General features: G+C 36.8%; 2 protein-coding genes across 2 annotated transcripts; one reads left to right on the top strand and one right to left on the bottom strand.

The window, feature by feature from the left end:
- The first annotated feature begins 541 nt into the window (after positions 1-541).
- On the top strand, positions 542-6988 carry zbed4 (zinc finger, BED-type containing 4). The gene is made up of 2 exons (XM_073838943.1): positions 542-661; positions 2539-6988. Exon 2 carries the CDS (start codon positions 2733-2735, stop codon positions 6495-6497), a length of 3765 nt encoding a protein of 1254 aa, XP_073695044.1. The 5' UTR covers positions 542-661; positions 2539-2732; the 3' UTR covers positions 6498-6988.
- Positions 6989-7269: 281 nt separating this feature from the next.
- alg12 (ALG12 alpha-1,6-mannosyltransferase) lies at positions 7270-12559 on the bottom strand. The gene is made up of 9 exons (XM_073838945.1): positions 12376-12559; positions 11948-12080; positions 11689-11862; positions 11073-11267; positions 10813-10917; positions 9861-10083; positions 8333-8502; positions 8171-8246; positions 7270-8080 (listed from the first exon to the last, which is right to left on the bottom strand). The coding sequence occupies exons 1-9, from the start codon at positions 12532-12534 to the stop codon at positions 7846-7848; spliced, it is 1470 nt and encodes a 489-aa protein (XP_073695046.1). The 5' UTR covers positions 12535-12559; the 3' UTR covers positions 7270-7845.
- Positions 12560-14175: the final 1616 nt, after the last annotated feature.

Genomic DNA, 14175 nt, shown 5'->3' on the forward strand with positions numbered 1-14175 from the left:
CTCAGTACAAAATCTCAAATACATTTACAATTACATTGTTGTATAAACATCTACAAACACAAACACATTCATGATTTAATTCAAAAAAATTAATTAAATAAATAAATAAATAAATAGAAAGCTGGTTAAGGACACTAGGCTATAGTATCTTTTAAACAGACAAAAAAAAAAAAAACATGTTTTAAATTGACCTAAAACACATTTAAACATCAAAGAGCTTGTGTGTTTTGCCCCACCCTTTTTGGTGCCTGACTGCCCCTGAGAGAGACCCTTGGGTCAAGAAACCCCGTGTGTTTGCTTTAGTAAACTCTCGTTATTTTTTAATTTTATTGTTATTTGTGATTTGAGTGTCTATGCATAAGTATGCAAAGTATAGAATCAATTGCTTCGTAATTTATTTACATGATTATGACCTTTTATCAGCTATGGAATAGAATGACACTGTAGTTTTGTTTTAATAACCCCACCCACTATATCGAAAGCCTCTATGACGCCATAGAGCCCCGTTTCTTCCGTCTGACGCCGTGTGGCGCTACTACAGCGCACTGTTTACGGCACAGGAGACAAAGCAACCAACTCAATTACAACACTGGATCAAACGTACGCTTTATTTAACCATTTCACAACCGAAACTCATTTAAGTAAACCATAGGACACAAAGGTAAGTGATACTTATGTCTTTACTCGAGTGTTTTACATTGTCTAAGGAAGACTCATGCATGATTTTGGTTTAGATCCAGTGACCCGGCTAGTTCGACGAGCTTCTCTGTTTTGTGCTACCAGGATCCGGTTCTGCCTCATCAGGTTATGTCCTGTGTGGCCTAACGTAACCACAATTGAGTTGTCACTAAGTCAAATACGCTCTTTCTACATTATTAAATGATTCAATGTAGGCTTTTTAAATACCCAAGCAGTCGTTTTTACAAATTAAATAATAAGAAATTATAAACAAGTCATTTGAATTTAATGACCATATGGCAGGAGAGAAGCGTTAAGTGTTTTCCTGTTGTTTTGTCTGCGAGCTAATGCACTAGCCGCTAGCATGTGTCGCTCTAGCTAGCGCCTACATCTCGTGAGGTCGCGAGAGCGTGTGTTGAGATGAGTAGCAGCACCTCAACTTTCTCACTAGAAACACCTCAGATAAATTGTACATAATGTTATTCAAATTACATGAACATACAACGACATACGGTCATTATTATCATAGTAGGTTGCTAGGTGTATATATTTTTTGACAATCTTTTTTTTACATTTAACGTTATTCCTTAATATATTGTTACAACTACTATTGTTAAACGTTATTTAGTATGTTATTTACATCAAATATAACGAATTCCACTTTTAAATAATTTAGCATAGTATAACATGCATAGTGTATATTTTGTTTTTCTATTAATGGCTGTAATAGGCCAAATTGGCATTGATGACAACAACCGACTTTTTGTTTAGTTTAGCTTAATCGCTATGTTCCATAACAAACGGGTGAAAACCAAAAAAAGCGCTATATGACTTTGTTTCATTGTTAATTTTGGGGGGGGGGGACAATGCCATGGATTCATATAGTAATAGTTTATATAGAAGAAAACATACCTATTTGGTCATATAAACACTGTTGCAATTCAGGAAATTAAGCATGTGTTAGCTTTCTCATACCTCTGTGTAGGTACAGGTCCAGATTAAAGATGTAATTCAACAATTTACACATGTACAGCACTTTTGCAGGCACAACTAATTTTGAAGGCTTCAAAGTGCACAAAATGATTACCGACCTTTAGGCAGCCATATGCAGGTTACATAATTATTTGTTATACAGTGTCGGACGGGTCACAATTTTACCCTTCATTTAAAAGTATCATTATCATGTTCACTGAATGAGTTGTATTATCATAATCATAATATTCATCCTATCATTGCTACTGATCCCATTTGCAGCAATAGTAATGGTGGCCATAAATAAGCTAATTATTTGTTGTGTTAAGCTGATATCAGATATAATGGGAGTTCTAAATAACTGTGTATTTTAGCTGTTATGGCTTAAAATAAATAGTAATAATAACATTATTTTTCAATATCTAACCAATGAAATATTCAGCTATTAAAGTTGTTCTGGTTTGCATTTTGGGTAGTCTTCCATAGTATTCTGAAAACCTTTTTGATGACAGTTTTTGACAGTGGCTGGTGTGACAGCAGGACTTAGCAGAGAGTGAGTTCCACACAACCAGTCAGTCAGTTTTATAACCGATCACTAAAAGTAATGATAACTTGAAGTTAAGGTCAGTCAGTGATTTTATTCAGTTAAATCGTCAGACTGATTCAAAAAGATAAACCATAATAATAATAATATAACTACTGATAATAACTAACAATAATGAGTTTGAAATAATGTCTTTGTTATATATATATATTTTTTTTTTTTTTTTTTTTTTTGTCAATGTTTTTAATCACATCCAGTTGCAATAAACTTTGAGTCCTTTATACTGTAATTGTATTTTTAAATATCGTAATATTCTTTTATCTCTATTCTCTATTATTTTTCAGAATCTACAAATGAACACTTGTGATTTACATTATCCTAAATGGAGGTCAATATATCTTGCATCTGGGCTCAGATATAACATGTTAAAGTAAACATCTGGATGGAAGAAAGAGCCACACCCATGACACTTGAACATTTAAAAAGCTGCTTTGAATAGAGAAAGTTTTCTTTCCCTGCAGAAATTCTTTCTGCGATAATGGACGGAGAGGACGGCCTCTCACAGAAGACTGAGGATACAAGCCACGACCATAATGGCTCCAAAGATAACAAGAGAATAGAGGCCAAAGGAACCTGTTTAAAAATTGAAGGGAAAGATGGTTATGTGTTTAAATCATACAGAATTACTCCTCAAGAGATATTGGAAGCAGAACCCCATACTTGTCCCTCTGAGACACTGGCAAAAGATTCCTCTTTGGTGTCTTTGTCATTTGAGGGCACAGAGGAAGATGGATCTTCTGAGGTCGATGGGCTTTCAACAGAGGATTCAACAGCAGAAAGTTGTGAAAAGCCTGATTCTCAAACATCTCCAACTATTTCAAATAAGAGCCAGAACATTGAAATAAATAATTCAGAAATTGAAACAAGTGTATGTATCAAAGCAGAACCAAATGAAACGGGTGAAATCGCTCAGGATGATGAAAAGTTATCATTTGATGGGACCTTTGGCCCCTTTGCCACCAGAGGTTATGATGATGATTATGGTAGCTTGTTCAGTGGGTACTCAAGTACTCTGTATGATGTTGCAATGGATGCTGTCACACAAAGCCTTCTATCATCCATAAGAAGTCCCCTTAATCCCAGAAAAAAATCCCCTGCTTGGAACCATTTTTTCATATCACCACGTGATAGTACCAAAGCAATCTGTATGTACTGTATGAAAGAATTCAGCCGGGGTAAAAATGAGAAAGATCTCAGTACTAGTTGTTTAATGAGACATGTGCGAAGGGCTCACCCCACTGTTCTTCTGCAAGACAGTGACTCATTAAATAATCTGTCCAATAATTCATCTTTAATACCTCCCAATATATCACCAAACAATGGAGACTTGTCTGTAAGCATCAAGCCCCCTACAGACAACCATACACCACTGTCCTCCTTTCTATCTGAGGCCACAGACATAGTGTCCAAAGACTCTTTACAAAAGGTCAAACCAAAAGCAGAAAAGAGCGTCAAGAGTGACTCTAGTGTGGTTCCATCCCCACATTCTTTAAACAACCATAATGACGATGCCACAGACTTGGGGAGTGAATGCTCTGGATCAGCCCCTAAGAGCTCAAGTTCCCGGCGGCGCTCAGCAGTGTGGAAACACTTTTATTTATCCCCTGCTGACAGCTCGAAAGCAGTGTGTATTCACTGCATGAATGAGTTCAGTCGTGGCAAAAATGGGAAAGACTTGGGGACGAGCTGCCTTATTCGCCACATGTGGCGGGCTCATCGAGACATAGTCATTGAAGAAAATGGACAGGGCTCAAGCATTCCTCCACCTTACACCACTCCACCAACATTGCTCTCACGCACACAAGACTCTGCAGAGGTCAAAAAGGAATTTCTCTGTACCTCCAATCGCTCTGATGTCATATCAGACGAAGTGCCCAATGATGACAGTGAGCACATGACTCTTGAAAATGAGGCAAATGATACTACATATCAGTCTGGACAGGAGTCCTTGCTTGATGCATCTTTTAGACTGAAAGGGGAAAATATACCTCTGTCATCTTCGCCAGAGGAACATACTGAGGGGCACGGCATATCCCAAGATCAGAGCTCAGTTTTTCAACAAAACAAAAAAATAATGAAACGGGTGAAATCAGAAGTATGGCATCATTTCATTGTCTCTCCTGTTGACCAGCTCAAAGCTTTGTGTCGGTATTGTCCCTGTGTCATAAGCCGTGGTAAACGAGGGGACTTTGGCACAAGCTGTTTAATGAGACATTTGATGCGACGACATCCTGATGTTCTCAAAACCCAAAAAAGCACAAATGACAAAGTTCCCTCACCTCAGTCTCCCCATTGTACTCCTGCTGTAGAGGATGACATGACAACAAATGCCACAGACAGCCCTGCTGCTGAAAACAAGCACCATACCCTGCCTGTTTTCAGCAAAAAGACTTCAAAGCTATGGAATCACTTTTCTATTTCCTCTGTGGACCCAACAAAGGTGGTCTGTTTGCACTGTAGCCGCACAATTAGCAGAGGCAAAAAGACAACCAATTTAGGCACTAGTTGCTTATTTAGGCACATGCAGAGATTTCATGGGCATGTGCTTGAAAATAGTAGTAATATCTCAGGTGATGTGTCATCTGCTGAAATTCAAGTTAAGCAAGAGCTCATGGACATTTCTACTTATGAGGAGAATGCAGAAAAGTTCAGTGAATGCCACCCAGCTGCCAAAAAAATCACCAAACTCATTGCAGAAATGCTTGCACTGGATCTTCAGCCATCAACTGTAGTAGAAAATGTTGGCCTGAACCGATTAATGGAATACCTCCAGCCACAGTATTCTTTACCTTCTTCATCCTACTTTACCAGCACTGCAATCCCTGAAATGTATGGGAGCGTGAAAGAAGTAGTTCTGACCCACCTCAAGGAGGCTGAAGGTGGAATCATCCATTTCACAACAAGTGTTTGGGTGAGCAGCCAAACTCAAGAGTACTTGATTCTTACAGCCCACTGGGTAACGTTTGAGTCTCAAGTTCTGCCTCAGGGGCAAGATTTCCACTGCTCAGCCCTCCTTGGCGTTTCTTCAATTGACTGTGACTACAATGTGCTGAACATACAGAAGCAGCTTGAATATCTTTGGGACACCTGGATTGGTTCCTCGGGCCTTAAAATTGGATTTACCGTAACAGATAATCAAACAATTGGAAGCATACTAGAGAGCAGTGATCACACCACCATGCAGTGTTTTGTTCATAGCATAGACCTCATTGTTAACGAAGCCATAAAAAGTCAGAGGATGGTTCAGAATTTGCTTAGTATTGCTCGAAAAATCTGTGAGAGAGTGCATCGTTCTGCTAAAGCAAAGGAGAAGTTGGCAGAGCTGCAAAAAGCTTATCAGTTACCTGAAAACCAGCTGGTTCAAGATGTTCCCTCCAAGTGGAAAACATCATATTTTATGCTTCAGCGATTAGTAGAGCAAAAGAAAGCCATTGATGAGATGTCAATAGAGTGCAATTTCAGGGAACTGATAAGCTGTGACCAGTGGGAAGTCATGCAGTCTGTCTGCAATGCTCTCAAGCCTTTTGAGGTAGCCTGCAGGGAGATGAGCAATCGCACAGCAACACTAGGTCAGGTCATTCCACTCATTCACATACTCAACCGAAAAATAGATATGCTTTTTGATGAAACCATGGGTATTGACAATATGCTCAAGTCTTTAAAAGAAGCAATGGTGACTAAAATGTCCCCCACACTTCATGACCCTAGGTACATATGGGCAACCATGTTGGACCCGAGGTATAAGACCTCCCTTTTTACTGAGGAAGAAGCAGAGCAGTGTAAGCATGACCTCATACAAGAGCTTGAGGTGTCTACATCTAACTCTGCGGAGACTAAACCATCACTGTCAAACGGATGTAGTGAAATACCAGCTTCATCAAACAGCTTGGCCTCAAACAAAGAAAACCTCTGGGCTCTTATGGATGACATTAGACAGAAAATTAAGCAGGAGGAGAGACCAAAATCATTGGAGCTTGCAGTGCTGGAGTATTTGGAGGAAGACATTCTTGACCAGAGTTGTGATCCTCTGGATTATTGGAACCTAAAGAAGTTACTGTGGCCTGAACTCGCCAAAGTAGCTGTACGCTATGTGGGTTGTCCACCGAGCATTGTACCAGCAGACACACTTTTTAGCACATCAAGTGTCAACTGTGCCCTGAATCAGTCCCGGCCATTGCTAGAAAATCTTGAAGGACTTCTATTTTTAAAGGTCAACCTTCCTTTGATATATTTTCAGTACTGATGATTGCATATTTATATTTGCAAGGCTGTTTCTTAGATTCTGATGAACCTCAACCTAGGACCACTCAAGTAATTTTTCTGAGAAGGCCTAAATAAACAATTCATTTTACTGAGGTTCGTATTCTTTACAGAGCATTTCGATGATATTTAATTGAATGAAAGTTTGCTTGAGTACTACTGTTAAGTACACTTGATAACTGGAGTCTTATTCCTGGTGAAAAGTGTTTTCAGGGAGGGAGGGTTAGCTAGCTATAGGGGTAGTTATTGTATGTTGCTGTACTTTGATTCCTTTTATAAAATTAATTTTATCTTTGTCTTCTCTCTTCTTGTGCCTTATACAAACTACTTCAGGTCAACATGCTGTAAATATTAACTGATGTGCAAAGCAAGTCATAGTCTTCTGATTTAAATGATTTTATAAAATTGAAACTACATGCTGAATACTGTTTTTATATATAAATACATGGCCCAAAATAAATGCTGTGACTGAGAGATGTTTTAAATGTATTTTATTTAATTCTGTGATTTTTGTGGTTCATGGTACTGTTAGAATTAGGGTTATTTTTATTTCTGCTGATGATTGTTTTGTTTGTATCTGTTAAAATGTACATAATGCTGTACTTTCAGGTTAAAATCTTTTTGAAAATGTGTCAAGCACAATTTTTTTTGTAATCTAATGGGTTAAATTATGGGACATCAAAGAAATGTACTGTACATTTTATAAATAATTTCCAAAATATAATTTGATAGAGAAATAATTCAGACTGGAACAATTAGGGTTTCTTTTTTCTTTTTATGTAGTAATTTGTAAATAAACTTTTACACTTTGAAACCATATTGCTTTTAAATTTGTTAATGTTTCAGGTCTTCATCTTGTGGGGGAAAAGGGGAAATATTTTCAGGGATCTACTGACAAAGAAACATATGATGTTGTTTATACATAGGAATAAAGGGATTGTATAATCTCACCCTTGTGTCATTCCAAAATTGTATGACTTTCATTCCTCTGTGGAACGTAATTTTTATCCATTCAATAGAAGTCAATGCTCAACAAAATGGTTTGGTTACCAGCTTAAAAATATCTTGTTTTATGCAACGGAAAGTCATACAGGTTTGAAAAAACATCACATACTGTTGACACACACCACTGGGAGGCCTCGTAATAACATGTTAACTAAAGGAAGCTGTGAGCAAATGACCATGCAATTCAAAAACTTTAACTGCTCTCTCAGTAAAAACATACCAGAATTCACATAACCACTTCCGTAAATATTTATTTGTCCATGTCTTAGCTAATGGAATATTTTATTCAACAATTATTATTGTCACAATTTCAGTTCAAGCTTTCACTAACTGGGTTCAATATTTGAATGTCTTTCTAGCAGCACAAGCTTATTGTTTAGCTTGATTTTGAGAGGTGGAAATTGGGACATCTCAAATACAAGGCTTTGGTATCCGGAGACATAGGCCAAGGGTTTGTGAGAGTCTTTGAGCAGCAATATCTTGGTTGCATTCGCTTCCATTAACAGGTGTGAATATGTTTTCATAACTGCATCAAGAGTCAAGTCCTCTTTCTTGTAATATCTAGGAAATTAAAGAAAAACATCAAGACAAATCACCAATATTGCACATGTAAGCCATTGTCTTTTAATTAATAATTGATTGGTCACACACCTCCAGTTACTATTTAGCTCCAGAAAACGTGAGACTCCCGTCTGTGCAGCAAGTGTATCAATGTGTAATGACACATCTGTGTAAGAAGTATGGAACTTAATTAGAATGCTTTCATTTTTCAATAATAATTTAATATTAAACAAGCAATCAAAATGAATATACCTGCTGTTGCTGGAATTATTCTATGTATGTCCTGCATTGCTTTTCCTCCTGGGTAGTTGTGATGGGAAACATAAAGAGAAATACTCGTGTATACTCCATTTAACATCAAATGTCCTACCACTGCAATGGAGCCAATTTTATACATCCATGACTTGTGGTAATTCTTCAAACTGTATCAAAACAGAAGAGAAAAACTGTATCTAAAATATCTGTTAACGTGATATAGTGTTAAAAAAAATAAAGACATTTGTTTTTTTCTGTTAAAACCACCTGTTCCATACCAAAACAGATGGTATCCAAACTGTAACACATTTAGTACAGCTTTAATCTGCTAATTGGTCTGTTTGAATGTATCAGATTTGGTTTTAGCCACATGGACAAGGAAACAAAAAAATAAGCTCTGATCTCTTTTCAGTGTTCTCAATGCTCCTCTTCCTCTACTGGAGCTCTGCCTTCCTGGGCAACTGTTTTAAGGCCACAGACCAGACTAAATTTCTCAATGGCATCTCTCTTTTTTCTCTTGTAAAATGTTTTTTTTATCTTTTTGTCTTTCTTTCTCTATATTTTTTCTCCAAAAATGTATTAAACTTTCAAGTGCTACTTATTAAAATCAAATCATTTTAAGTGCTACTTATCAAAATAATTATCCTTTTCCACATATTTTAGTTATCTTTGAAATATTCATTGTATTATTAATAGGGTGGTAATGCATGAGAAATGCATAGTTTATATAGCACTAACGTTTATCGAGTCATTTGGAAATCCTATCTATCTTACAACATAATTTAATGAAGCAATAAACCACGAAAGCATGTAGACAACTGAACATCATGTACTCATCCTCATTATTCCAAAACTGCATAACTTTCTTCTGCAGAACACGAAGAAAAATGTGTCTATGTAATGAAAGTCATGGTTTCCAAAACATGTTCAAATAATTTGTCTCTCTGGTGACGTATTATTTAGTACACTCAAACCCCACACCTGCACACTGATGTTCATTTTTTCAATAACCTGTTAAACTCGGATGAACATCACAATATGAAAAAAGCTCTATCACTACTTCTATTTTATTGTGATTTCAATATTTTTTTTTACACAAGTTTTATTTAAAAACTATTTTGAAAAAAAAAAAAAAAAAAAAAAAAACAAGATTGATATATTTTTTTAATTAAGTAAAAAAATGGCTTTAAAAGGTAGTAAAAAGAATAGTTAGTAATAAAATGAAGAACAAAGAAACTCGTTACACAGAACAAGTGGCAAGTCTATCAGTCTGCATTTACACTTCAAAAGTGTATTTTGACATATGTTGACTGCCGTATGTATAAAGCCAATCAGGTACACCCATATTTGTATCTTCTGACCAAAATTCTCAAATCGATAAAATAAAATTTTACCATACATTTTTCTCATTCACTATTTTGTTTTACTCTACAATACACCACATTGTGGAAGTGAAATGGGTTTCATGCAACAACAAAAAAAATCAGTATAACAAATCATTACAATCAAAATATGTTCAACTTACAGAAAGGAACAGCCGCAGGCAGCAATCATGTTGAACACAGGGAAAGTGTAGATGATGAAACGAAGCTCCTTGTGGGGCAGAAAGGAGTACAGCAGAATGAAGCCTACAGTTGCGATGAGCAGTTTTCTTGTTCGTCTATCCAACAGGCCGAGTGGAATAAATAGTATTGTGCTGCCAAGAGCTCGAGGGAGAGCAGAGTAGAAGTACCACAGAAAAGGGTAAGTTTGAGGCACGGAATAAGTCAAGGAAAGATACAAAATTTTGACAGGAGACAGAATCATGCAAGAATGCATTTTTTATGATAATAGTAATGCATTACCATTGTTTTTAAAAGTTTAGTTGGCCCAAAAATAAAAAACAAAATCTGTCATCATTTACTCAACCTCATGTTGCTCGAAATCTGTATTTTTTTCTTTCTTCTTTGGAACAAAGCAGCTTACTGGTCACTCTTATTCACGTGATTACAATAATAGACAGTTTTAAGATTCAAAAAGAATGCAGAAGCAGCTTACAAGTTTTTTCCACATTTTTAGATGTTATATAATAGATTAATGTGAAGGTAAGAACAAGTAATTCAGCTGTTAAAACCTCAGATGTTAACTTGGGAGCTACGGAGCCTGAAACACTACAACGCACACAATAAAACTTTTTTTTTCCCAAGAAATTTTCTCAAGACAAGAAAATGGCAGTTTTAATAAATAGTGTGTACATGCAATAAGCGGCCACCCTTATCCCACACATCCCATCACAAACCTGTTAGTCCTGTTGACTACTTGAATATTTTTAAATCTTGAAAGCTCATTTATTTTAATTGGAAAAGAGCAACCAGTTCTTCCTTTTGTGCTCCACATAAGTCATACGGCTTTGGATTGTCATGAGAGACAATGACAGAACATTTTATTTTGACTAAACTATTCTTACAGGCATTTTAAAATAATTTCGCAAAAGGATATTCCCCAGTTGGAGCTTTTATTTAAGACAGTGTTGTACCAGAGTACCTGACCTTCAGGCCAGAGCAGCTTATTCCAGAAAACTGTGTCAACCATGACAGTGAGACCTACAAAAGAGAACAAACACACTTTAGTCTGTGAAGGACTGTGTCTGTGCATGATGAGAAGCAAAACATCTGAACAAATGGTAAAGTCTACATTTAGCTTTAGACAATTAGGATATATGCTAATACTGAGATAAAATATAGAAAACACCACTGACCCAAACAGAAAACACCAGCAGGTACGGCATGGTAAAGCAACTGTAGAAAATGAAGTTTCCTGCTCAGGAGTGACATCAGCAACATCAAGCCAAAGAAGAGACACAATTCAGAGCGAAACACAATAATGGCCAAAGCGGAGAGCCAAACGAAGGTACCATTTCTCTGTGCCAGCCAAGATGTGAATGCCAGCAAAACTATTCAATAGAACACAATTTGGAGAATCTTTTTAGTGCTACAGTTTAAGTTAGACAAAATAATGCACCAGTATTAATAGAAAAAGATGCTATTACATTTGAATTTATTTTTATGTTATTCTAATTGTTGATCTTGTTGTTTTGGCCACAGTGAAGTAAATACATTTTTAGATGATTGTATGAGTAGTGTTGTTGCCATGTGCTCATTAAAGGAAACGTTAAACTCATTTTCATGAACAAACTTATTCACCTCTTGTATAATAAATATTGTACTCAAAACAACTCAAAGCCTAGGGTATGACAATTATATAGCAGCAAACAAATACATTATATTAAGTCGCATTGCTTTAGCTCTGTTTTGCTCCAAAATACTGGTCAAACTCTACCTATGTGTATACTTTCTACTTGATATAGTCTGTACCTAAAGGCAAAGCAAACACATTTGGGAGGGTTCTGGTACTGTAAAACATCAGATGAAACTGTGTGATGCAGATAAAGCAAAACAGACTGGCCACCATTGACCCAAACTGCCTCCGGACCTCTCTTTGCATCTGCCATAGTGACAGAATCACACATAGTCCAAGAACTCCTCTCACTGTGAAACAAAGAAGAATATACATGAAAATAAGACAATTAAAAATAAAATAATGTAAAACTGAAGGCTGTGATCTCAGGCATACCGAGGATCTGAGTGTAAAACTTAGGTGTTTGAACGAGGGCAAGCACACACGTCATTGGTGCACTTAGTGCTGAAATAAACAGAGGTCCAAGAAACGTACGTGGAACCACACCAGGAAACTCATGATGGTCGTACTGGAGAAACAGAAATAACAAGGACTTAAGTCTTCATGTGGGTCTAATTAGTCCAATGCTACATAACACTAAATCACCATAGCACTATAACAAAGTGCTGCAGCCGTGTCTATTCACCGTGGGACAGTTTTCCGGGTTTTGACGTCACGGCTTCAACAATCTTAGTACATTTAAATCAAATATCACAAACTTCTTAGGTTTAACGCATTCAAACACAGACTTAACAAAGAGAACACGTTATAACTGAAATAATTAAAAGCGCTGTTTTAAGGCTTTTAAAGATATGAGCGCTTACCTTTTCAAAATCAAATCTGTGATACAGAACATCATGAATTGCTTGTAAGTTAAAACTTTCCTCTACTTTGGTGTAAGGACAGATAAACAAATGTATAAATACAATACAGATGATAAAAATTAAGAGAGGACTCTCGTTAACAGCTTCCTTTCGAGCCATCAAAGCGCTCTGTACTAGCAGTACTTCTTTTTCTTCTTCTTTTAATGTTTTATGGCAGTTGGCAAACCAGATATATGGTGCATTTACCGCCACCAACTGGACATGAATGTGGTGCATCATTTAGGGGGGGGGGGGTGCCCTATTCGAAGTCTAATAATGATAGAGTCCTCCTTTCTACTTCCATAGATATTTCTCTCAAAACCCACTTTATTTTGAATATTATATAAATGTCTCCCTTTTCCCTCGTTATCCCAGTTCTTTTGCCATATTCTGTTTAAAGCTGTACTAGCAGTACTACCACAGCGCGTGCGCAAAAGTCTGAGATAAAGAAATAAATGGATAGAATGGAAATTGAAAGAAAAACAAGGTTACATGGGCGGTGCTTGTCGCCACGAAAGTTTTTTTTTGTGTGATTTGTCCGGTATGATTGGTCTACTTTTTTTTTTAACTCACTTCACTTTTATATTCAATTAAAAGTTAAACAGTTCCATTATCCAGGTGTGAAACATTGTGACTCTAGACGTGCTGTCACGTGATACTTGTTACTTTTTCCGGCGTTCGTTAGGATGGACCAAACATATTTGTTTGAGGTTAAAAACGTTATAATAGTATTAGAGATTACTGGTTGGTCGTTTGTTTGTACCCCAAACCTGTTTTGATACCTTTGGGTTTCCTTAGATGTAGGCTATGGTGTATTTTGCTCTACTGTGTTTTTAATACCAACGGGAGTGCGAACGTAGGTTTAGAAAGAGGGTTGCCACAGATGTGGCAACGTAAATAAACGGATAATGCGGTTGGTTTAAAACTCTCAGGCAGGGGCGCCGCTCGCAATTTTGGGCCCTATGACAAAATATGAGTTTGGGCCCCCCCTACCACACCAAAGCAGATCTCTGGAGGCCCCTAAAGGGCATGGGCCCTTAGAATCGTCCTAACTTACCCCCCCCCCCCCCCCCCCCACATATATAGCATGTGTTTCTGTAAACTGTTTAATTCAGAATTGTTGCCTTTGCCAAATACTTTACATTTGAAGTAAAACCAGTTGTATGACTGTTCATTCAAGACATTTGTGCTTGGGCCCAAATGACCGCTGATTGCTGCTATTTAAATTTCCAAAAGTGTTAACCAGCACATTCTCTATTTTAATTGTTTTCAAACATTATTAGGTTTGACCTATTATTTAGGTATGAACCAGGTTTAACTATTCTAGTAATTCCATGGAACAGTGAACTTGTAACTTTGTTGCAACAGTTTGTGGAGAGCCAATATGACAGTGCATTGTTGCTACAAAGCAAAGTCATAAAGGCATAAGGCACCAGCATCTGTGTGACCCTATACAGGACAAGTAGTTTCTGAAAACATATGGATGGATGGAATCATTTAAGACCAGTAAAATCTAAAAAAAAAAAAAAAAAAAAAAAAAAATGATTTCAATACTGATTGTGGTATGGAAAATCTAGGGTGGGGCCTGTCTAGCCACTAAATACTTTAACTGTACAGATGCATAAACATCAGCTTTACAGTAATAATAAAGAAAACAGTAATTCAGTGGTGCAAACAAAGTTTAATTCTGCTGTAAAGCAGCTCTAAAAATACAATAGTAAACAGTCATTGTTCAGCTGAAATCAGTTCAGTGTTGAAAAG

The sequence above is a fragment of the Garra rufa genome, chromosome 4, assembly GCF_049309525.1.
Source record: "Garra rufa chromosome 4, GarRuf1.0, whole genome shotgun sequence".
NCBI classification, from domain to species: Eukaryota; Metazoa; Chordata; class Actinopteri; order Cypriniformes; family Cyprinidae; genus Garra; species Garra rufa.